We start from the raw sequence: 25,367 nt of genomic DNA on the forward strand, positions 1-25,367 counted from the left end.
CTACAGTCACCTTAGCAATACTCTACTACACATAAGGAAGTAGGTTTTACAGCCTAGCCGAGTTTCAATTCTGCAAAACTGAATCCAAAACAAAACAATAACTCTACTGTGAATAGAAACGCCCAATACATAGGACAGTACTGCAGCTACACTCCACACATTATTGGCATTGATTGGAAATTTAGTGTGAAGACCATCACTTAGGATAACTGTGAGATGGCTGAACCAGAGTACCGACTGCAGACAACCAAGTCCTATGCAGACGCCCTACAAACACGTCTTAACAGAGGTATGGCGATTATTTTAGATCGACTCGAGTAACCTTTCATTGTATTTGGCTACATTACAACGCGATGCAAAGGTTAGGTCTACACTGATCATAGAACAAAATCTAATCATAGTTATGGCGTTAATTAAATATTTACTTTCAACAGTGAGTGCTCCTGCAAAAACTACAGCAGGCCTCCTTGCCCAGAATGATCAACAGACCAAGCTTAGGAACTGCCTCTTTGCCCTCATGAAGCAGCATCCTGAGGGGTTAACTCTGCCTCAGGTGAGACTGGGTTGCCCTGACCTTGTCAACCCTTTGGTCCTAAAGTCCTACCCCTCCACCAGACAGCTTCTGGGCTCTTTAACTGATGTGGTGAGACTACAAGGCATTGGAGTCCAGGCACTCGTCCTCCCAGCCTCTAGACAAAACACAGACAGCAAGGAGACATAGTCTCCACAGAAGCTGCAGTTGTGCAATATGGGACCAGACACAATTAAAGGTTGATCAAGCATGGACTCTGTGGAGGGATTTAATGGACATTATACAGTATTTTGGAAATTACGCATAATCTGCCCTTTGGGATTTATTTGGTTTCAGAACGTATGCTACATGTTTGGCTACCCGCAATGTTTGGGGCTATCTCTTTGTTATGATCAGTGACCTATGCACTTTTCTAAAACTCTCTCTTGGAAGTCGCTTTGGATAAAAGTGTCTGCTAAATGCATAAATTTAATGTAATAATCTCTCTGAACTCAGGCTCATTGCAAACCAAGGGGACACAACACAATCCTTTTTTTTAATCTATTTTTATTCATCATGGAACGCTATTGTATGAAAACACATTTTACATTATAATTCAAATAAAAGAAAGGACATGTAATGTTTTTTTTTGTAAATAAAATGTATTTACATTTGATAACGAAGCATAATGCTTACAATGTTTTGGGATTGTTATGCAAAAACATGTTTGTCTCAAGGGGCACTTCAGGGATTACATTTTTTTGTCATGGTGTCAGGTTCCAAGGTGGTAATCTTTTAGTTAGTATTGCACTATACACAGTGCACCTCAGTGGCACTTAACACCTTTAACCCAGTCATCTTTCCCACAGAATACCACTGACTGAAAGGTCACCACACCCACTTTAATAAAAACATCAAAAATGCCATGTCATTCTAAAACACCTTGGTTGCAAGGAGTGCAACATGGAGGACAGCGTGGCAAAATAAAACAATAGCTATAGATAGTGTATCATTACAAACTGTGAGGAATTATATTTATTGTACATTAGTCCTGGTACACGTACAAAACAACAACAAATAAATCTCAATAAGCACACCAACATATTATTAACCCCGATCCCAACACCGTGTTGACACATTCCTTCAGTGTGCGACGGCTCGGCTGTGGCACAGCATGGCGTATGGGTTGGGACATCGGACCACTCCGATGGTTCCTTCTAAATCTGGAGGCGGGGTGTCGGAGGGCCAGGAGAAGCGCAGGCGCTGGAGGAGTGAGGTGAAGAACACAAAGATCTCCATCCTGGCCAACTGCTCCCCAAGACATACCCGGAGGCCTGCAGAGAAGGAGCGCAAGGTGTTGTTTATTGATTGGCTGTATTTGTTTATTTGACCTTTGTTTAGTAGGCCAGTTGAGTTCCCATTTACAACGGAAGCCTGGCCAAGATAAAGCAAAGCATAGCGACGTCAACAACATCAAGTTGAGAATGAAGTTACGAGATAAATCAAAACTGTAAATAGGCCATAGTAGGTTGTGATGATGCTCAACCAGATGTTAAATAATGCAAGCTCAGATCATAAAGCCATTCCTTCCTAGTGAATCGTGGTTCTAATGAGTGAGGCAAGAGGCTACAGGAGGCCATTTATGCGCCGGACTGAACATGGCACAAAGACAGTTACTGTAGAACACTCCTTCTAATGGACAGCATGAGATAATTATGTTTCTATCCATTCTAAGGGCATACATGATAACATTGTAGAGGCTTCAAGTTTTAGATGTCAAACTGTGTTAAGTTCACCAAGCAACCTATTGACCTTAGAAAGAGAGAAGTCCTATTTCACTGCAAACTCATCTTATCACAAGTTAAGACTAAGGAAACACTGACCCCTAAAAAATACACAAAACAGCCATCATTTTTTAATATACAGTGCCCTCCAAAAGTATTGGAACAGTGAGGCCAATTCCTTTATTTTTGCTGTAGACTGAAAACATTTGGGCTTGACATCAAACGATGAATGTGAAACCAGAGATCAACGTTTCAGCTTTTATTTCCAGGTATTTACATCAGGATCTGATGCACAAATTAGAAAATATCACCTTTTTGTTCGAACCCACCCATTTGTCACGTGAGCAAAAGTATTGGAACATGTGACTGACAGGTGTGTTTTGTTGCCCAGGTGTGTCCTATTACATACATTATTCAATCAATAAATACCACTGAATGTCTACACTCAGGTTCAGATTGGGTAAGATAGGTTTTGTCTATGCAGACTGTATTCAGAGGTGAAAACAACATGAAAACCAGAGCGCTGTCTTTGGGTGAAAAACAAGCAATTGTGAGTCTTAGAGAAGATGGAAAATCAATCAGAGCCATTGCAGAAACATTGGCCATAGCCAGTACAACCATTTGGAATGTCCTGAAGAAGAAGAAAACTACTGGTGTACTAAGTAACAGACGTCGAACAGGTAGACCAAGGAAAACATCAGCAGTTGATGACAGAAACATTGTGAGAGCTGTAAAGAAAGACCCTAAAACAACTGTTAGTGAGATCAGCAACAACCTCCAGATGGCAGGAGTGAAGGTATCACTATCTACTGTTCGCAGAAGACTTCATGAACAAAAGTACAAGGGCTACACCAGAAGATGCAAACCACTCATTAGCAAGAAGAATAGGAAGGCCAGGCTGGAATTTGCCAAAAAGTACAGAGATGAACCTCAAAAATTCTGGGACAAAGTTTTATGGACTGATGAGACAAAGATTAACTTTTACCAAAGTGATGGAAAGGCTAAAGTTTGGAGAAAGAAAGGAACTGCTCATGATCCCAAACACACAAGCTCATCTGTGAAACACGGTGGAGGTAATGTCATGGCTTGGGCTTGCATGGCTTCTTCTGGGACGGGCTCATTAATCTTCATTGAGGATGTAACACATGATGGCAGCAGCAAAATGAACTCGGAAGTCTACAGAAACATTTTGTCTGCCAATTTAAGGAAAGATGCAACCAAACTGATTGGCAGAGCCTTCATCATGCAGCAAGATAACGACCCAAAACACACTGCCAAAACAACAAAGGAGTTCATCAGGGGCAAGAAATGGAAGGTATTAGACTGGCCAAGTCAATCTCCAGACTTAAACCCTATAGAGCATGCATTTTACCTGCTTAAGAGGAGACTGAAGGGAGGAACCCCACAAAACAAACAACAACTGAAAGAGGCTGCAGTGAAAGCCTGGGAAAGCATCAAAAAGGAAGAATGCAAAAGTTTGGTGACGTCAATGGGTCACAGACTTGCTGCAGTTATTGAAAGCAAAGGATTTGCAACTAAATATTAAGTCTTATTCACTTAAATATGTTTTAAGTATATCTGTTCCAATACTTTTGATCACATGACAAATGGGTGGATTCAAACAAAATGTGATATTTTCTTAGTTGTGCATCAGATCCTGATGTAAATACCTGGAAATAAAAGCTGAAACGTTGATCTCTGGTCTCACGTTCATTATTTGATGTCAAGCCCAAATGTTTTCAGTCTACAGCAAAAATAAAGGAATTCGCCTCACTGTTCCAATACTTTTGGAGGGCACTGTATATTAACATGTATAATTTTCAGCTCTATGTAATCATCTGCACACCCATAAATAATCTTTGGCTAGAGTCTGATGCCTCACCTAGCGAGAAGACAATGAAGGCCTCATGTTTGCAGAACTGGCCCTTCTCATCCAGAAAGTTCTCAGGGTTAAATGTGTCCGGGTATTTCCACTGGTCTTTGTCCGTCAAGATCGAAGTCAGGTTAAGAAATACGTCCGTTCCCTGGCGGGAGAAAAATCACTTTCAACACAGCGATGGCAGAGAGTGGAAAGAATACTGGAACGAATTGTGCAGCCCATCATCTCCTCACTTTAGGTATGTGGTAACCTCTCAGCTGGCTGGCCTGGGTGGTCTGGTGGGGCAGCCCCATAGGAGCAATGTTGGCCATTCTCTGGACCTCATGGATGGTAGCATAAACATAGGGAAGATCTGCTCTGTTGTCCATGGAGGGACTGCGGTTGAAACCTAGCACGCTGATAATCTCCTCATGGCATCGCTCTGATGGCGAATTGGGACAAAAATTGAAACTATATTGGGAAAGCAGAATATCTGGTCACTGTTTTCCCCCAAACACACAGGACAGAATGAATGAATGACATGTCTAAGAAGAATGACTGGGATGGACGCCACAGCCTGGACCGAGCCCTCGAAAAACCTTGAATTTGGGGGTGCTCCATCATGTAGATCAATGCCCATCTGAGGGTCGAGGAGGTAGTGTCCGTCCCGGCCAAGAACAGATCAGCCACGGTTAGCACCATGTTTTCCTCAAAGAATGTGGAGTCTGGACTCATCTCCTGCTGCTCAACAGAGACGAAGAAAAAAATAACTGGGGGGAGAAATGAAGCTATGACATCACCACACATATAGACCTCATTGGAAAACAACACAGTGAAAAAGATGGGGCCAGGGTTTTTTATTTTTTTTGGGGGGGGGGGGGGGGACACACCGGTGACTTACTCTCTCCTGCTCCACTATGTATGCATCTATGAAGTCTCTGAGATCATTTCGGTCCAAGGTCTTGCGGTGTTCCATGACTTTGTCCCTAATAAAACCCGTCAGCTCATCAGCCTGTTTTTTGATCATCTGCTGGGGGCCTGGAAAATGTTTGATGAATGGGATCTGGTTGAAGATCTGGTGGGAAATGAAACAAGATAGGAATATCTAGAGACAGTATACTGTTATCTCCTTGTGCGTAAACAGATGTATAGAAGTGTGGTAAGCTCATACCAGGCCAATAGCAGATCCTGTCAGGTACAAGTTTGATTTGATGACATCCAGGAGGTAGTTGAAGTGCTTGTCTGTGTACTCAAAGCGATCCCCGAAGACAATGGAGCAGATAATGTTGGAGACGGCGTTCTGAAAGACTTGTTGTGGGTCGACTGGATTCTCGTTTCCTGACAAACAGCAACAGCATTGGTCTTTGACAGTGGCAGCCTATGTTTGTCCAAATAGCATGATCATCATGTGCCCTATTGTCCTGCAGTCAGGAACAAATTATGAGTCACAGGCGGGCAAGTTGAAACCCACTGTTGGAAACAGTTTGCTTGTCATACCTCCTTCTTTGTTTAGATACTCTATGAGAAAGTGAGCTTCTTCAACGATGCGCTCCTCCAGAGATTTCTTCCCCAGACCAAAGTTCTTCAGAGTGAGTGACGCAAACTTCCTCTGTTGCTTCCAGGAATGCCCATAAGTAGCCACCGCAATCCCTTGTGAGGAAGGGTTAAAGGAATGTCAGGTAGCCATAGGCCCCTTACTGACATCCATCCAGGAGGAATATACATTATTTACAATAATTAATTAATAATAGAAGAATTGCTGAATCTTATAGGACTAATTCATGTAAATCTAATACCAGAAATCCAAAAGGGCTGTTTTATGGCAATAGGAAACATTGCTGTTTTAACTGACCATTCCCATTGGTGATCCAGTCCAGAACTGGTAGAGATGGTCTTCCTGAGAATGCTGCTGCGTTATGGACCAGAGCCTCCTTGGCTATCTGCAGCTTGTTCAGCACTACAGCCGGGCTCCTGCCCATGAATAAGGTGCTTATCTCTCCATAACTCCCCAACTACCAATCAAGATAATCAAGTTAGATCCAAAAATGCCACAGCAATGACCTCAGTAAATAAGGCATCTGGGAAGGCGAACCAAAGACGATTATTATATTTATTACTAGACTACTTTAAGTATAACTAAAGCATGTGTCAAACACTGTCAAACTCACATCCATAAATACTTTTAAGGGGTCCTTCAAAGTCTCAGGCAGATTCCCCAGAAGTAGCCATGGTTTGGGTCCAGGAGGAAATTTGTTCAGTAAAGAGAAATATCTGTGTAGCTCATAGAAGATCAGGAACACCAGCCCAAACACCAGGGTGGGCCCCACTGAACTCCAGCTCAGTAGTACTCCCAACTCCATGCTAGTGCACAGTTTGTTTGAGAAGATCGTTTCTAGACGCACCGTAGAATCAAGAATGCGTACAATTCCCTCCACCCAACTCAAACTGGGAGGAACATGGAAAGTGACAGAGCTTTCACTGTGCAATGTGAGAAGCTTTGTTTTACAAACACAATTCGGTGACAGGACCTTCTTTTGCATGAAAGTGCAGAGTAAGTTTATTTAAGCAATAAGCCCCAAGAGGCCGTGGTTTACGCTGATTTTAGAACAGGTAAGGGGAGTTGTTAGGCGCGAAGCGGAGTGCCGAAAACCCCCTTACCTGTTCTAAAATCAGCGTAAACCACGGACTCGCGGGGCTTATTGCTTTTCTAAAACTGTTACTACAAATATTTGATATGGTTTCATCAATAAAAACTATTAGAAACAAAATAGTTAATAATAAACAGTCATTCTTCCGCTACTACAAAGTATAGTTCCTACATAAATCGTTGCCACGCAACAGCCAGATGGACACCTTTGCCGTCTTTTTCAATTTGAAATATTCGATGCGCAGTAATCTGGAATGTTAAAGAATGTTATGTGGACAACCTGTGACGTTATGCTGGATTTTACAACGGCATGGAATGCGATATAGCCAATCACAATCAAGGATGGGAACAACCAGTTTTAGAAATTCAGTTTTGGGAAGGGAAGGCTTACTGCACTGACATAACACCATAAAAGGTACACAAAATTCTTGTCAGCATAAACAATCCTCTCTAACATTAGAAAGGATCTATTATTTGCACGACAAAAAACAAGGAGCCACAGAAGTTGTTGCTTTTCTGTATTTTATTTTTGGGGGGGTTTTCTATTTTGTCAGTTTTTTTTTCTTCTTTTGCAAACTATAACTTTTTGGCACTACATAATTAGGGGTGGCATGTTAGATTGTTTTTAAAACAAATGTCTATTCAAAGCCTTCATTTTTCAGCAAGCAAAGTATGAATACATCTAATAAAAATAAAGGTATACATTATACCTCCTTACTTTACACACAAAATAAAAACACTTTGGACCCCCTCAAAAATGGGGGTATTAAAATATTTGACATTTGTATCACAAATCAATGTCATTCGACAAAAAACCAAAACTGTACAAAAAATGAAAAAACATTTCATTTTAAAAAGTCCTGTGACCAAATGATTAAAAGTTAGACAACAATGTTTTGTTACGTAGGGAACCATACGTCTTAATCCATAAACAACGATGCCACTATTCATTTTTTCTGTTGGATGTAGTTCAGGTTGACGTGGTGTCTGCCATGGGGTAGCAGAGGAAAATGCTGACTTGGGTGAACCACAGAACCTAAGGAGGAAAGCGAGACAAACTGGTCATACGTAACCCCAGTCTTTCACGAGAGAATGATGATGGATAAAAAAACATCCAAGTGGCACTGTAATTTCTAAACGTGACAGAGGGGAGTGTTGGTGGGTATCGCTGGTCTCTCACCTTGGCCCATGAAGGGCTTGCCAGGCTGGAAGCCCCCATTGCCCTGCTGGAGGAAATTCTGGGGCATGCGATAAGGCCAGGACGGCGACAGGGAGTAGTGGGCTGTGTTGCCGTGCTCCCAGGGCCGAGACCCCTGGGTCACACCCCCAAACTTGGTCTGGTAGCCTGGCTCTGCAGAGCAAAGGAGAGAAGGCCAGCTTAAATACGTGAACTACAGCAGGCTATTCTCTTCTGCAATAAATAACAGTTTTGACTATTTCACAAGTTGACAAAATGTGGTGATCCCATTTTATTGAGCAGTGCCACCGTGTACAACCAATGGTTTTAGTGCACTGATTCTCCTAGACTTCAAACACCAGACCCAAACCATGGGTGATTCTTACCTTGGCATATGACAAACGCTGATAATGCACAGACAGACACACACACACAAACACTTACTGAAAACTCCTTGAACAAGAAAAAAATGGAATCTCAAACTTCTAGACTTTCATCATCTGCTGCACTTACTCTATGACCCATTTGTGCTTCGCCTTGGATAAAAGCGTCCGCCGAATGAATACACGGAAACGCCTACATTTCGGAAACCACTCAAGCTCTTCTCGCCCTAAAATCCACTGACTCTGGCCGTTACGAATATCTCAACGCTAGCCACATTCGACAGCTGAAACTAACCAAGCAAGACAAAAAGACGGACCAAGACGAGACAAAAACAGTGCCCCCCAGTGTTCACCCGGTGAGTACCTGAATTGCCCACAGTGCCGTTGCCCACCAGCGCCCCCGGCTGTGCCAGGTGGTTGTGCCAGTGCCCTTCCCGTCCCGGCCCTCCCAGGCCTAGCTGCCTCCCCGCCGGCTGGGCGAAGATAATGCTGGGATCGTTGAGATTCAAGGGGCTGCCAACCGGGCCAGAGGCCCCGTTCCCGTTCCCATTCCCCGAAGCTGGGCGCAGGGGGAATTTAAGGCCGGGAGGGGAGGGGGCATTCGAGCTGGAGGTCTGGATGACGGGGCCGTGGATGGGCCAGGAGGCGGAAGGGTGTGGGACCGGGTGGCGAGGCTGGGTCTGGTGGGACGGGAGTAGGCCCAGGGCGGTGAGAGCGCTGTGGGGATATTGGCTGGGGTGTGCAGGGGGGAAGCTGAAGAGGGACAGGGGGACCTGGGTGTGGGGCTGCTTGGGGGGGCCCATGCTGGAGGTCTTGCTCTGGGCGGACTGAGGGGAGCTGGAGGCCTGCGAGGAGCTCTGGGAAAACGGGGTCGGCTGGGGCGAGTAGGGCGGAGTCTGGCGGCTGTCTGACTGGAGAGAGGAGAGAGTCGGAAGGAGAGAATTAGGGGGAGGAAAAAGCCCATTTGTTATGCCACAAAAAATGGCTCATCTTGTAATTAACTGAACTTCCAAGCATAACGGTGACTGCGGAATGAAAGACGCACAGTACCAGTGTAGTACCCTCGGTCTAGCCTGGGGACTCGGTTCGAGGATCTGTGTACTCACACACTCAGAAGGCTGTCTGGTTCGCCCAGGACGGTCTGGGGTGGTCGGGGGGATGGGGATGGACTGGGAGCTCACCATGGCACGCATCATGTGGGGAACTGTGGGAGCCGGGAAAGCAAAACTCTTGAGTCACTACTGCCCCCTACTGGCGTGTATACGGTCAAGCCAGACCGTCCCTAAAATGAGTCGTCCTACAGACAGCTGTTCAAAAAAAATGGATTTGTTCTGAACTGGTGTGTTTGTGAGTATGTGTGTGTTTGTGTGTGTGTGTGTGTGTTAGGGATGTTCATGATTAATCATTAAATCGATGAATTTCCGTTAACATTTTTACCAGTAAAAAATTCCTTTGCCCAATAACATTTGCCGTCTCCATTGTGAGTCTAGAAATGGCAGTAATTGCGTCCCGGTGTTTCCGCTATATTCATCATTACCGCCACTGCTTCAGAATTGTACGAAATGTCATGTCATGAAGTTGTGACTTTACGACTGCGGAGCTGTGCGCTCTACGGAACCCAAACAAATAGCAGCTAGCGATCGCCGGCTGTTTGTTTCAACTGTTTGTGCTTTGTGAATCAATGTTTCTCGTAATGAATGTGCCTATATTGTTGATCAACTACAATTTGAACTGAGAAAATATGTCCTTAATGATTCATTGATAATTGATTGTTAACGTGCTCAGCTATTGGATAAGGAAAATGCAAGAAAATGTGCAACCCCTGGTGTGTGTGTGTGTGTGTGTGGTGTGTGTTTACCCGGCCCGCCGGCAGCCCTCTGTCTGAGCTGGCGGTACTCCGGGCAGTCCCTCCGAACATGACCCATGTCCCCACACTGGAAGCAGCGCCTCTCTCGGGGCTCATCGTCCTTCATCGCATCCTCCTCCTTCTCGTTCTCCTTTTTCTTCATCCTGAGACACGCGCGCGCACGCAAACACGCAGAAGTCAGCCATGGGTCATCCACTCCGCTGACGGCACGCGTCAGGAACGCGGGTTCCAAGCGTCCAGGCGGAGGGATACGTACCTGCGTCTCTTGGGACAGTCCTTCATGTAGTGGCCGATCTTGCCACAGATCCTGCAGCAGCGGTCGTTGGGCGCCAGTTCCCCGTCCGTTAGCACCTTGGAGTCGAAGAAGTAGTCCTGCAACAGAGAAGGAACCCAGGAACATGGGGTCAGACACAGAGAGGACGCTTCTAGAATGATCACCAGTTTACTCGCATGACACAAGGAGAACCGGTGTGTGCGTGTGTGTCGTGTGCAACCCACCGCCTCCATGCCGTGTTGAGGGTAGAAGGGTGTTCCGAACAACTTTCTCCCATTTATGAAGGCCTTCATGATGAAGTTGGTCACTGTGTGGGGAGACAGAGCGTAGGGGTTAAGCCGTGATGACTGAAACAAACCCTTCCCTGAACGGATCCATCTATGTCCCGGACTTGAGAGCCATCTGTTTTGTCTTTGGACGACGAAGCTGCATAAATGCAGCAATACAATCAGTCGAATTCTCATGTAATGCGCTGTGTCAACGTTCTTTGATATGTTTTTTTTATTTATTAAACAGCTAAAAGGCTAAGACTTTTTGATTGGAAATAAACTTCCTTGGTTGATTCACACTCCTGCTTCGAGTGGATCCTCTGTCGTGTTCACTTACTTTTGCGCGAAACTCCAGCACCGAGATTATGATTCAAGTCAAAGGGATCTGAAGGGACAACCACAGTGAAGCGAGGGATTCATATCATTATTATTTTCATTTTTTTTTCCCCAATCACAACGATAACGTGGAAAAAAACTTCATTGAGTGAACACCTTCGATGGCGATGCACTTGGACGTCCACTGCTTCTCGAAGGTGGTGAGGCGCTTCCTCTGGCGAATGCTGATCACGTGCTCCTTGAAGTCAAACTCCTCGGTGTAGAAGCGCAGCAGGCCCAGCCACAGCTCGCCCACAGACTCCCCGTTCTGACTGTGCTCCGGCAGCCGCCGCCGCTACCCAGGGAGGGAGGGAGGGAGAGAGTGAGGGGAGTATAGGAGAGGAAGGTGAAGGGACGAGGGAGGAAGGGTGGAGAGACAGTGAGAAAGAAGTAGAGGAGAGAGGTGAAGGGACGAGGGAGGAAGGGGGGGGGAGGGTGGAGAGACAGAGTGAAGTAAGTAGAGGGGAGAGAGAGGTAAAGGGACGAGGGAGGAAAGGGGGGAGGGTGGATAGACAGAGTGAGAGGAGTAGAGGAGAGAGAGGTGAAGGGACCAGGGGAGATGGTGGAGAGACAGAGAGGGGGAGTGAATTGAGGAGAGAGAGGGGGGTGAAGGGAGGAGAGAGAGGGGGTGAAGGGAGGACAGGGAGAGAGGGGGTAGGGGGGGAGGAGAAATAGAGGGAGGGGTGAAGGGAGAAGAGAGAGAGGGAGGGACACACACGTTGGGACAGGAAGTAGAGGACGCCCCCGGCGACTCACCAGTTCGTCAATGTCGTTGAAGAAGAAGGCGTTCCAGCCGTCCACCATCCTCTGAGGGACGCTCTGACCGTCAAAGATCTGAGAGAGAGAGAGAGAGAGGGGGGGGGGGGGACAGGACAGGACAGGACAAAAAACATCTATTGTATATAGACTCGTGAGACACTCCTATAAGTTGAGAAGGCGGGTAGGGGGTGGGTGGGTCGTTTACCTCCTGCAGAACGGGGATGACCGGGGGCTGCCTCTGCTGCAGGAAGTAGAGCACCATGAGGATGTAGGCGTAGGACGACAGACTGCCCCTGGACGCGTCGCCAATGTCGCAGCGCTGCGAGGGGAGGCGCGCACACGCGGGGAGGGGGGGGTTAGACGGCGTTAGGAGACACCTCGCGGATTAGTTCCTCAAAACGAGCCCCCCCCCCCCCCCCCCCCCCCCCCCCAGTCGGGATGTAAAACCGATTCGCCGCCCCTACCTTGGCGAAGACTTTCATGGTGTAGCCCAGGTACTGCACGCGGGAGTCGATAGCGGCATAGGTCGCTAGCATCCTGGTGTTGTGCTGAGCCTAGAGGAGGGGAGGGAGGGGGGAGCTTGTCAGAGCAGCCAGTTGTGTGTGATGTGCCGGAGCTAGCTACAGAGGAAGCCTGTGTCCAGGTAAAAGAATGCTCTAGTCTAGACATACAAGCTTGCTTATTTTCATGTATTCATTGAGCAGACGCTTTTATCCAAAGCGACTTCCTAAAGAGAGCTTTACAAAAGTGCATAGGTCACTGATCATAACACCGAGATATCCCCAAACCCTGCGAGTAGCCAAACATGAAGCGTAGATTGTAAAAAAAAAACTCAAAATAAGTGCCAAACGGAAGAACTATAGGAGCATGTAATTAAACAAGTTACAATTAAACAACATGAACCTCAAAAATGGCTTACGGACCCTTTACATGTTAGGTTTACTTACATGCCTGGCTTACTTACAGACACTTTACATGCTAGGCTTGCTTATGGATACATGGCAGCCTTATTTATGAACACTTTACACCAATTTGCACCGTCATCATGTTTTACAACTACTCGGCATGCCAACTAGGACAGCTGTTTATCAACTTGAATAATTATCCTGTGTCTTTATATAATTGATTTTGTGACGGTTAACAGTGCATTTCCCCTTCTGGGCATCAATCAAGTCAAACTCTAGTCAGAGACAGTCTACAGAGGTTCCTTACCAGGGTGTTGTAAAGGCTGATGTCTCCCTCCAGGCCACTTTGCCTGTGTTCAAACTTCACAATAGGCACTTTAGCTGTTGTGATAGGCAGGATGTTCCGAAGTCCTGGGAAAGGCGAATAAAAGCATGAGCAGGAATGAGTGGCACAAAAAGAAACGTTTTGATGAAACTGTTTTTTTTTTTCGAGACATATGAAGGTAGCATCGCAGATGTCACTGATCCAGAGTTGTCGCTTACCTGTGTGTTTTTTGAGCACCTTGGCGAGTCCTTCGATGATCTCTTTGCAGTTTAGCAGCTGTTGGGTAAAGGGAATGGACATGAGATTCTGGAAAAAGCGGGTGGTAGCAGAAAGATCCATGTTGATTCCCCCCCCCCCAACAACACGCACACTTCATACCTCTGCTGTGTCGTGGCCCTCCAGGGTCATGCAGATGTCGAGGTCACTGTCGCGGAAGCCAAAGCCGTTTTTGGACGAGCCAAACAAACACAGCTGGGCTTTGTCTGGATGGGGCGAGAGCATTTTCCGTCAACTCGACGCGAAACCAGCGCGGAACCTAAACGCCGGCCGGTCTGGCTCATGTTGCAAACGTCTCGGTGGGGTTTGGACGCCACGGAGGGTCCCACCTACCGTTGTACTCCTTGCGTATGAACCTCTCCAGACTGACCAGGATCTGCTCTCTCTTCTGCTGCTCAAGGAGGGAAGGGGATAGCTCATCTGCAAGCACAACGCATCAAAGACAAACATGGCGTTAGGTCAAGGCTCACTTGCTTTTTTCCATCTACGGATGTCCATTTTAAGAGCCATTTACACAACAAAATGTTGAGAAGCAATTTTGTCATATTTGCAAAAAAACGAATATCCTGGAAGCAACCATTAAATCGAAAGGTTTGACAGTCAAATAAAATAAAACCAATATCTATGGGCGTTTCAGAACTGTAATAAACACAACCAATTATTAAGGTCGGACCGGCACTAATGATTGGACGGCATTCAGTTTGAATGCAACGATTGGACGAGCTACTTGTATATCTACCTACCTACCACCGGACAGTAGTCAGGTATGTGTGTGGCTTTTAAGGGAAGTGGTGGGATATTTTGGTTTGAATCCTTTCGAACTCTAGCTAAAATTGCTAGGTTCACAAATGTTGCCTATCCTGCCTGTACGAAAATGTATTATAATGTTACAAATGTGATCGTGGTGTTGCGCTTTAGGGAGGACTAACGGTAGCAGAGTCGGCAGAGGCCATCCAGGATGTCGCGGAAGCGATCGCTCATGGGGGGAAGGGGCTTCAGTTCGATCTTCTTGAAGTCCTCAGGACACTCGTCCTTCAGGTGGCCGTCTCGTTTGCAAATGCTGCACACGACTGTGGGAGGCTGAGGGGAAACGGAGGCGTGTTCGTGATTTCACCACCTTGAAAGGCAACCGCAACTGTGCAGTAGCTTCATTTTCTGTTTCTCCTTTTACTTTCATGTGACATATTATATTTTTTTTTTTTTGGGGGGGGGGGGTGTAAATCATGTGGGAGTGTGCTTTACCTTTCCCCCTGTGAAAATCATTTGGTCAAAGATATAGTGCAGATCCCCCGGAGCAACAGGGGTCAGCATGTCCCGTCGCATCTTCTCCCCCTGCTCCTCCTCCTCCTCCTCATCGCTGTCAGGCAGCCCGTTGGGGGTGGAGGGTGGGCAGGCACCGGGAGAGGAAACCCTAAGGACAGCATGGGCCTCCTGGGCATCGCGGTCGGCAGAAGCCCCTCCTGTGGAGCTGCCGCCCTCGCTGAGGGCCAGGTCCCAGACGCTGCGGGCCAACCCCCCTGCTTCCCTCCCTGGACGTGAACCCGAACCGCAGTCTTCCTCGCGTTCGCCCTCCTCCTTTGTGTCCGAGCTCTCGGCGTTGGCTACGCGTCGTCCGTCGCTCTCTCTGGCTTTCGTCGACGGCACGGCCTTCCCCTCTTCTTCGTCCTTGTTCGGGTGGAGTTTGGAAGCCTTCCTGGCACTATGGCAACCCCCGGTGGCCCTGCCCTGCGGACAGGCGAAGTATTTGTACGCGGTGCGGAAGCGCTCTTGGATGTACTCGAAGACCATCTGACTATTCAGACTTCGGGCGACGTTCCTTTTCAGAGCAAAAGGATCTGGAGAGGGAAAAGAAGAAGAAGAAAAAACTGGATGGTGACATCAATAGAACTCTGACTGAATGTCAAGGCGAAGCTGGACCCTCCCCCGGGAAGGTTTAAAAGGATTGGACAGTTTCCCCCTCTCACCTTCGATGGCGAGCCGGCGGCGGGGCCAGTTCTTCCCCTCCCTGGAGAGCAGCTCTCGGAGGCGGATGCTGATGATGTGCTCCTCCAGGGCGAACTCCAGCGTGTAGAAGCGAAGCATCTCGAGCCACAACTGGCCCAGAGACACGCCCTTCCCGAGGTCGAGGGTCAGACGAGTCTGGGGGAGGGGGGGGGGGGGGGGACAGCATAAGAGCAGACCGTGTTAAGACCAAAGATCCAAGCTGGGTGTTCCTGTAAATCGGTGGTCGTCCGCCTCGGTCCTCAGGGACCCCCTGCCTTGCATGTTTTAGATGTATCCCTGCTCCAACACACCTGGTTCAAATGAACGGATCATTATCAGACTTCTGACAATGTATTCCTTTGTATCAGATGTGTTGGAACAAGGAAACATCGAAAACATGCAGGACGGGGGTGAGGGTCCCCTTAGGACCAGGGTTGAGAGCGACAGCTATGAATGGATTCGATTGAGCATTTAGGGTTACCATTCCCCCTGAGTGGCCAACATGAGATTTGGGCTCTGGCTTCGCCTTCGCCTCCCCCCTGCCGTCACTTCGTCCCTCGTTGGTGCTGGGCGGTCTGTGCGCCCATCCCACAAAGATGTCCATCTCCACTCCAGTCAGATGATACTCATCCACGGTCTTCACATCGAAGCCTTCGATCTTAACAACAAACAAAACATATTTAGGTTGCTCCTCCTTTTGTTCGGTTCAATCAACAACAACAAAAAGGCATGGCCCACTTTAGGAACTGGCTAGTACCTGGGCCTGTACCAGTAGAGAATAACATGGACGTCTGCAAGAGCTCTGGAGTTTTTTCCCCAGGAATAATGAACGGAGTCTGGGGTCTGCATCGCTCTGGGCGGAGACCCCCGGTGTAGCTTACCCAGTAACCCAGGTAAACTGGGAGGATAGGTGTTCTCCTCTGCTGGAGGAAGAAGATGACCATGAGGGAGAAGGAGTAGGACGGTATCCCTCCTTCCGCTTGGCAGTCAATGTGGCACAACTACAAAAGAGGAACAGATTTGAATTACATTTCGTCGGGGGACTCCTGGTCTAGACCAAGATACAACAAGGGAAATCCAGTTCATTCTCCTCCAGCCTTACCCTTGCCCAGTAGCGGAAGGCCAGGACCAGGGGAATGAGTCGAGGTTCCAGTTTCGCCAGTGCAGCTAGGTGGTTGGTGGTGAGGCAGGCAACGTCGTTCCCGGCACTCACCTTGCACATAAGCCCGCTGGATAAGACAGAGGACGAGACGACTTAGAAGATGACCCTGAACAGTGGGATACCTTGTATCTAAATGAAAATCAAGCTTAATGAGAGCTGGGTCGTACTGGAAGCTCAGCTGGGTCTCAGAGAGACAGATGGTGTGTGCTTGACATCCCGGAATTATGTTGTAGAAAAAACAGTTGGACATGTGCTGACAGGATAACTTACCTATTGATATCTCTGCAGAATATCACAGGAACTTTGGCATGAAAGTCAGACTCAACCTCAGAAAGTTGAGCTGTAAAAACATAAAACCAAACGAGACAATATTCTCCTTAGTGTTGTTTATGGTATACACTCCTCATAAGTGTTAATAGTCTGCGCTGTATATTTGTGAAATTATGTTTTATATGTGGATAAAGTGTCAAACAGATTGACATGAAGACTGGTTTAAACAATGAATGTAGCTCTACAGAGTGGGGCATAAAGAGCTCATTGAGTCTCACTATAGTCCTCATGCTAATGTTACAGCCTCAACAAAGGATGCCACTCAAGGTCCAACTAACCACTGTTCTTCAGGATTTCCAGTACTTGTATCAATACATCTGGCTGTGTCATCTAAGGAAACAAAGAGAGCAGAGGGCATTTAAAGACATAACTGCTGATATTGTTGTTACTTCTTTTAAATGTCCAATTTCAACCTATCCTGACCAGTACTTCTCGTTATCAATTGTATAATTTCCCTCACAAAACCAGTTGCGTCCTATTCAAGGTCATCCCTGCTTAGAACAATAGGTGATAAGGACAAACTCTTCAAAGACTTCTGCCGTCTTCCTCGCGTTGTTACACGGCTGTTACAAGGCCCAGAGAAAGTGGAGACACTTACGGTGGGGGGGTAGGTGACGTCAATGTTGACGTCACTCGTTTTGAAGGCAAATCTGGTAAGGCAGGAGCCATAGAGACGGAGGGAGCATGCTGGGAAGGAAGAAATAAGCACATTAGCGTCACAGCACCACACACGTAGCACTTCTCGTTGCCGCTAAATTAGGCTGACGAGGTTTGGGATCAGGTGAAGATTCTAGGTCTACACACACAAAAGGTGACCAATCAAATTCGACAACGTTCTATATTTACATGTCTAAACACGCCGTCACACCAAAGGCTATATGCATATGTATTATGCAGCGTCAACCTTGATGTTTTGAAGGCTACTCTCGTTGGAGAGTGAATGGCCGACAACAGACCCCTTTTTCGCTAATTGTCAAACTGAGAAAAACAACATTACCCAGCATACCACAAAAAAAACCAAAGGATTTTTAAACGCTTAACGTTTTGGACTAGGTGTATATCTACACAGTAAAGTCATAACTTTTGAAATATTTACATTTTTGCGTAATTACTGACGGTAGTCGAGAGGTCCACGACAGACCGCCTTTACACTAACAGTTACCTGCTAGGTGTAGCTTGATGGTCTCTTCCATCCTGGTGACCACAGCTTGACGGACCTCGAAGTCCTCTTCAGAGATGCCATGCTGGCTGGCGGTTTCCAAGATGGCAGCATCCACCGCTCTCAGCTGGGCAGAGGAAGGTGGAGGCAGTGCACGCAACTCGTTCTCCTCCTGCTTCTCCTAGAAAACAGCAGAACCATACGACAGCACAGTCCCTCTTAAACAAGGGTTTGAGAATCCTACCGGTTACGGAATTGGACGCCTGAGTGCTACGAAAATAAGTCGAAAATGCAACGAAACGGTCCGTAATACCATAATGTTCCTCTTGTGTCTCTTTTCCTTGATGTGTTTGTGGGCCCCTTGTATGTTCTCAATGTGCACTGAACACAGTTTGCATACGTACTGGAAGTTAGGGTACTCAGGAGACTGCTGTGAAGAACAAAATGAGAAAAAGAAAGCCAATCAGGACCGAGGAGCTGTTGATCACGTCCAACCCTAAACTTTGGATATGCAAATGAGAAGACAACAGGAGCTCCATGACAGCCTTCCCAAACGATCGCTTGGAAGCACAAACAACTAGAACTACTCAGTTGCGTGTAGCTCGACATGGGAACGCCCAATCCTTACCTTCACCAGTCTGTGAATGTAGTCCCGGTACAGGCGCTCCTCTGCCTGTTTGAGGCCAAGCTGTTGGTCAGTAATCCCGGCACCACCCTCCATCCCTGATCCGGCCGCCCTGCCCTCCTGGACAGGCAAGCCCACAAGCACTCCGGCATTCTCGCCTGCAAACAACCGAATATATACAGGCCGCCATTCCAATAAGATACAGCCTCAGAGTGAATCATTGTATAATAGTGGGCAGCACAAAAGTTGAAGCCCATTTTAAATCGACGGTCACGGTTGAACTTATGAGTACATTACGAGTCTAAAGACACACCAATTGGCTTCTCTTTCACGTGGGCTGCCTTTGAGGACTTTGTCTCCTTGGCAGGGCCTTCCTTTGGGGCTTTGGGCACCACAGTGGGTCCACTGTCTGGGGCCGGCAAAGCCCTGGAGTTAGGAACCTGCCCTGCCTGTTGCTGCCCTCCCGCTTTCCCTTTCCCCCTCTCTCCAGAGCTGGTCCTCCCAGTCAGTCTGCGGGGCTTCCCTCGTCCCTGGTCCTGGGGGCCGTCTATGGGGCCCTTCCCTAGCCCATGACTGCCCGCTTCTTTATGACCATCCTTTGCAACGGTGACGTTTTCTTTGCTTCGGCTGGCAGACCTGGTGCCCTCTTTCTGTGCTGGAACCTCTTTTAGGGACTTGGTGGATGGAGCTTTGACTCCTCTCGCCTCGTTGCGGGAGGTCTTAACTGATTTCAGTGGGCTTTTGGACTCTTCCATGCCTCCCGTCCTCCCTCTCTTTATGCCCCAGAATGAAGTAATCCCTCAGATGATAGTGTGACCAGGTTGGTAGAGATCAAGATAAATGAAAACCTGCAAAAGGGAAATTTGACATTCTTGGTCATTATCATGACTGGCAACATGAAAAATAAAAAACGTTTACCTTGCCGGATCAGGGTCCCACAAGCTGATGGGAAATACTAATTTGCAAATGTAATGCCAACAACAAACCGTTCATACAAACCTTTTCATACATACTCCAAACCACACAAATTCCGAAACAGACGGAAATGAAACTAATAGCCTACGGTTCGAAAAGAAAGGCATGCCCATCCCACAATACCGGCAGGATAGAATTTCCCTAGCATTAACTATTGACTTTCTTTTAGCTGAAGTTGTTGATGTATGAAACGAGGCTCGCAATGTCAACTAAAACATTGCAGATACGAGACTATTAACAAATTAGCTACTAACATCGAAGTTACATACTTAGTTATATACGACTTCAGTACGAGTACCTGATGGCGAGGTAGAAGTTCACTCAAAACAAACAAGTACAGTACCAAACGTGATAACAAAACACTGCATCTCATAGCGCGACCTTCACACGCTTGTTGACACCATGACCGGTGTGTACTCGAAATAGTACCCCTGCAAAAGGCGATAGCACCACCATACTAGCTTGTTAAACAGATATAACATGTATCAAAGTATCGCCAGATAGTAAACTGGCTAGGCCAGTTGGATAGCATTGGTGCTAACGTAAGCTAGCTAGCAAGCTAGCGCAGCCAGCTAGTTGACTTGGAAATCATTGTTGATTTGACAGAGCAAGGTATCATACATGCTCAAACGCAAAGATAATTTCCACACAAGCAATCTGAATACAAAGAAACATGTGTTGTCTTACTTCTGTGTGCAGATTTAGTGCTAACTATATCAGTAGTTGTTCTCCATCTTCCTTCTCAGCGCTTTGTTTTTCACATCCACACAGGCCTGACCAAAACAGCAGCCACGGACGCCATGTTACACTCGCTGCATTGTGGGAAGCTTGATGATGTGCGTTGTGCAGACTGTGGAACCCAAGGGAACCCAAGTCTGAAATGTTCTTCTACCACAAGAGTTCTGCAAATAAGTTTCACAACTAACTTATTAATTGCACATCACAGAATATAAATAACCTATATGTATGTATATTCATATAGCCTATTCAATGTTATTGTACGGACGCTGACGGCTCTTATAAAGATAATAATCAAGAAGCTATTTTGTGTTGCATGTGTTGGTTAACTATTAATAATTTGCGTTCAAAGTTGTTGTTTGCATTTTTCATTCGTTTTAATGCACACACTGATCTTGAGTGTAGTTAGGATGGAGTTATGTGACTCCGCCCTCCCAACGAAACTTTTCTTGGTCCAGTCATTGGATTCCGTGCCCAGACAAATCCCATTCTACTGTTGCAGTTTAGTCCAACATAATTTGTTCACTCTTTAACCTGATACATTAAACATAGACATAGTTAGCATAGTCTTGAAAAAATGCTTTTCGGAGCGCTGACGTTAGGTATGTGTTTATGCAATCTTATCGATGCTAAACAAAAAGATTTTTACACTTTCAAGGTAGTTAATAGCAGAGGAAGATTAGTGTCTCTGGACAAATACAGGGGTTCGGTAAGTCTATCAAGCTCACACAGAAAATGTACGTGGATCTAAACCCTGCTGCGTTACTGCCCAATTTGGAATGTGCATGCATTAATTTTATGGATTTCATAACCATCTTCTAGTCATGGTAAATTCTCTTGCATTTTTCTGAAGTTAGTCTAACTCATTCATTGTAGCCATCATCAGTCTACGTGGCAACCCCCGAGCGCAAGTAGGCTACAGTAGTCAAGCTTTAAATCAGGAAAATCACGAAGCACATAGAATATTATAAGTTCAATGATTGTACTTTAGCCCCATACACATTTTAAATGTAGCCTGTGCGTTTCTAAGATTAGCCTGTTTCATTGTTGACGATTAGGTGAAGAAAAACGTCAGATCATTATGCGATTAGAATTCTAGTTTCCAATTGGAGTAGGCTGATGCTTTTTAGATTCAGCTATTTCACTGTTCTCTGTGAATGGCGTGGATCAAGTGTGATGACTTTATGTTGACACTAGATGACAACATTAGACAAGATCAACAAACGTAGGTAGCTATTTCAGCGCTAGATAAATTCATCCGTGACAATTACATAAATGTTTTGAGATCAGCACGTTTTTCCTCAAACTGTTCAACTTTTCTCCGATTGTAGCCTAATTTTGTTGCTTTTTGGCATATTAACCCTATTGATAACCTTGGAGCTGAAAGAGATTTGTCCTTAGTACTCCCATATATCACTCTAAGCCCAATTTAATGCTTCTCTTGAAATTAACATGAATATTCCATTCAAATAACAAATTAAAAGAAGAGTATTCATCTTCAAATGTTTATTAGGTGAACATGTAAACACTTGGAGTTGTAAGTGCGCCTGATCATACCCATTAGATGCTTTTTGATGTAGGATACAACAATCAATCTGCAAGAATATACTGCTATAGCTAAGTGCCTGATGATTTACATTATAATAATAATTTTACCACAACAATCTCCTTTGGCTTTTTTTGCCACGCCAAAATGTAATTGAATCCAGACCTGCATTTTTTGTCCTCGCATAGGAGCAACATGCAGGCATGTTTGTGTTGTGATAACCATATCATTATTACAACCAAAACATGCCTGGTCAATAGCCATATAACCATTATCACGATGGCGATTCTACAGTATTTTCCTTGTGTTTTCCATACAGGTGTCTCTGGTGGTGAATGTAGCCAGTGAGTGTGGTTTCACAGAGGAGCATTACAGAGACCTACAGCAGCTGCAGCGGGACTTAGGGCCATATCACTTCAACGTGATGGCCTTCCCCTGCAACCAGTTTGGTCAGCAGGAGCCTGGTAGTGACAAGGAGATTGACAGCTTTGTGCGTCGTGTCTATGATGTCTCCTTTCCACTTTTTAGCAAAATTGCTGTGGTGGGAACCGGGGCTAACAACATCTATAAGTACCTTGCAGGTGTGTATACTGACAACAGGTGGTGCAAAAAAGTAGATGCCAACGGTGCACTAGAGGTCTTTTCATGAATGATAGCAACAGTGTTTTAGGACCAGTGTTTGGGGTTTCTCTCCGGTATGCACATGATGTGGGTGGTTTAGATAATTGGAGTGAGGACCAGCAGGTTATATTGTGAAGAAACTGGCAAGCCATTGTTAAACTGGAAGATTGCATAAACATTGTGAAATGTCACTTGTTTTTCAAACAGTATGTGTGCAGCCATACTTTAGGACTTCTTAGTTGTTTTATTTATTTATTCTATGTTTTCAGAGGCAACTGGGAAGGAACCCGACTGGAATTTCTGGAAGTATCTCATTGATGTAAATGGAAAGGTAGTTGATGCATGGGGGCCAAGTGTTCCTGTCAAAGAAATCAGACCCCAAATCACGGAAATGATACGCCAGATCATCTTAAAGAAGAAAGAAGAACTTTAACACAAGACTTTAAATCCCAAATAGGGTTTGTGGTTTACTGTATGTAACCATCACATGTTTAGTGATAGTTTGAATGCCATCAGGCGCCACAAACACAACTATCATTTATGTGTTTTGTTGTTCTTTTTGTTGGTGAAGGTGTTTGTTTGTTTGTTATTCTTATTAGAATATGAGTGTCACCACTATCTTGAATTTACTTTGTCAAGGTAAAATTTTTTAATAAATAGTTTCATCATGATTGTGCATTAGTAACGATCAATCATTCTCCATAAAAACGTTCTGTTGACATATGTAATGGGGAATCTTTGTCCGACTATCGATTTAGAATACAAATTAGTCCTCTGCAATTCATGTTTGAGGGGAATGTTATGCTTGTGTTGAAATGTTCTTCATACAAATGGTATGTGTACAACAAACTCCTCAAAGTAGAGGATTTCTACATTGGATTTCTTCAATGTTTCTAATTGTCTAAGCAGAAGTGGTAGTGAAAGTTTGACATCTTAGTTTGTCTTTTTTGCAATCAAGGTTCGGGAAAATAGTGCTTAGAGAAATTGGAGCAAAACAACCTTTATATATTGGTATGCAAGTCATACAAAGAGAGGGCATGTTGCAAACACGTTGACCCCCAATGAACAACATAATTAATTGTGTTTCCCTGTTATAGTCATTTTACATGTTAAATGTTTTTCAAAAGTGGTTCTGGCATCTATCACACAGAGACGATTAGATCTGAAAGCAGAAGGCCAAGTTAGCACAGGAACCAGTCCACGCTTCAATTTCTGTGAAATCTAAAACAAGCTGAGCAGTATTTAAGTGAGCCTAGCCGAGCATCCATTGTGTTACTCTTTAGCCTTAGTCTCTTGCCATTCACCAATTAGTGGAAATTACATAAAGGTTAAAGGGTTTCAATCAAGGACCATTACTAATTTCCGGGGATCTTAGTGGAACAGTAAAGCAGCATTTAAAAGCTGGACACTGGATGTCTTTTTTTTTTCTCTGCCTTCCCTGTTCCTGTACAATGTGATGTTTATCAGTGGTATATCTCAGATAATCTTTCAATACACACATATTTGTCTAGTTGATCTTTATCGTCACAGTGCTTCAAAAGTGTAAAAGCGGAGGTTCTGAAAAACTGGTCAGTCAAAACCAGGGGCACAGAATGTTGTGGTAGTGGGGGGGATTAATCTCATAGGGACCCCTGTTTGTCCCATCACTTTTGAGAATAATCTTTTTTCTGATGAGCTGTAGTGCATTCAAACACCATACACACATTTCTTGCTGTCTCTCGTTTTTCCATTATTACAATACCCCCCTTATACAATAAAGGAGAAGTAACTGACACACAATTTTGGTTTCTAAAACATTTAATTTTTCCATGTGGTTGATGAAAACGAATGAAAATAACGGATTGATCTGTTGAGCTAGCATGCCCGTATAGTTTTGTTTGTGAGAAAGGAGTTGTCACGCGTTGCACGCAACACACGCGTGCAGATATGGCCTACCGAGAGAGAACCCCCAAATCGATTTCTAAAATCAGCGATAATTTCAAGGAGATGGACGACATCAAGTTAATCCTCGAGGTTGAAAAGAACAGGGTGTTGTATGACCTCCAGCATCAATTTGACAAGGACAACATAGATAAGGATCAATGCTGGGATATAGCCAATGCCATTTTTATGTAGCCTACCATGTCAGCGTAAAGGAAAGCCCAGAGTAGATGAAAGGCTTGGTGACCGGCGCGGACGCCGCGGAGAAATGCGCGTCTGGTGTTACTGTAACAGCTTTTAACCAGTCGTAGCCGATCGTGGCGCTGCGTGGCGCTTCCATTGTGTCCCTAGCCTGACGTTGTCATACTCATAATTCTAGTCAGAATATGAGTCTGAGAACTCTCCGTTGGGCTTTGACTACAGGGCGTGTTTCAAACGAGAATGGAAAACAAATGCCTCTTCGCTCAATTGGATAGATCTACAACCAATCAGAGCAACAGAGTATGTGACGTATGTTAAGCACCGCATAGTTGTTGTCAACAGAACTAAACTACAAGCAGACTTGAAGTATGCTTGAAGAATGAATACAAAGATTTTTGCCGTGTTGTAAAATTAAGTTAAGGGTAGGGGGAGTACTTGTTCGCACGGTCAACCTTTTTGAGCAAAACAATAAAGGGCAATGCATATACGAACAAGTTCTCCGTTTAGGATTATAACTCCACAAAAGAAAAGGAGAAACCACAATGGCCACTGGGTTCATTGTGTCCCATCTTCTTCGCGACCATCGGGGCCAGCTGATAAATTAAACTTTTACCGAATCCCGGCCAAAACATATTTTCCATTGACAAATGCCTTGATTGCGTCTCTCTGTTCCTCTTTCAAAATTAATGCGCTGTCG

General features: G+C 45.4%; 3 protein-coding genes across 3 annotated transcripts; 1 reads left to right on the top strand and 2 right to left on the bottom strand.

The window, feature by feature from the left end:
• Positions 1 to 968: 968 nt before the first annotated feature.
• Positions 969 to 6,548, bottom strand: LOC124487244 (cytochrome P450 2B4-like). The gene is made up of 9 exons (XM_047049416.1): positions 6,322 to 6,548; positions 6,006 to 6,165; positions 5,651 to 5,803; positions 5,325 to 5,491; positions 5,055 to 5,228; positions 4,753 to 4,894; positions 4,408 to 4,595; positions 4,178 to 4,319; positions 969 to 1,845 (listed from the first exon to the last, which is right to left on the bottom strand). Exons 1-9 carry the CDS (start codon positions 6,511 to 6,513, stop codon positions 1,655 to 1,657), a joined length of 1,509 nt encoding a protein of 502 aa, XP_046905372.1. The 5' UTR covers positions 6,514 to 6,548; the 3' UTR covers positions 969 to 1,654.
• A 745-nt stretch (positions 6,549 to 7,293) lies between these two features.
• On the bottom strand, positions 7,294 to 20,478 carry tut4 (terminal uridylyl transferase 4). Its single transcript, XM_047049415.1, has 30 exons — positions 20,332 to 20,478; positions 18,983 to 19,517; positions 18,673 to 18,827; positions 18,358 to 18,474; positions 18,048 to 18,225; positions 17,484 to 17,572; positions 17,164 to 17,215; positions 16,826 to 16,895; positions 16,496 to 16,622; positions 16,275 to 16,394; positions 15,875 to 16,051; positions 15,375 to 15,549; positions 14,653 to 15,245; positions 14,340 to 14,490; positions 13,744 to 13,830; positions 13,513 to 13,616; positions 13,353 to 13,410; positions 13,117 to 13,220; positions 12,369 to 12,458; positions 12,110 to 12,223; positions 11,902 to 11,979; positions 11,263 to 11,440; positions 11,108 to 11,155; positions 10,726 to 10,808; positions 10,484 to 10,599; positions 10,219 to 10,370; positions 9,467 to 9,564; positions 8,725 to 9,271; positions 7,981 to 8,151; positions 7,294 to 7,836 (listed from the first exon to the last, which is right to left on the bottom strand). The coding sequence occupies exons 2-30, from the start codon at positions 19,422 to 19,424 to the stop codon at positions 7,748 to 7,750; spliced, it is 4,563 nt and encodes a 1,520-aa protein (XP_046905371.1). The 5' UTR covers positions 19,425 to 19,517; positions 20,332 to 20,478; the 3' UTR covers positions 7,294 to 7,747.
• Positions 20,479 to 20,833: 355 nt separating this feature from the next.
• Positions 20,834 to 24,328, top strand: gpx7 (glutathione peroxidase 7). Its single transcript, XM_047049419.1, has 3 exons — positions 20,834 to 21,091; positions 22,248 to 22,509; positions 22,819 to 24,328. Exons 1-3 carry the CDS (start codon positions 20,960 to 20,962, stop codon positions 22,980 to 22,982), a joined length of 558 nt encoding a protein of 185 aa, XP_046905375.1. The 5' UTR covers positions 20,834 to 20,959; the 3' UTR covers positions 22,983 to 24,328.
• The last annotated feature ends 1,039 nt before the right edge of the window (positions 24,329 to 25,367 follow it).

Source organism: Hypomesus transpacificus, chromosome 26, assembly GCF_021917145.1.
Source record: "Hypomesus transpacificus isolate Combined female chromosome 26, fHypTra1, whole genome shotgun sequence".
NCBI classification, from domain to species: domain Eukaryota; kingdom Metazoa; phylum Chordata; class Actinopteri; order Osmeriformes; family Osmeridae; genus Hypomesus; species Hypomesus transpacificus.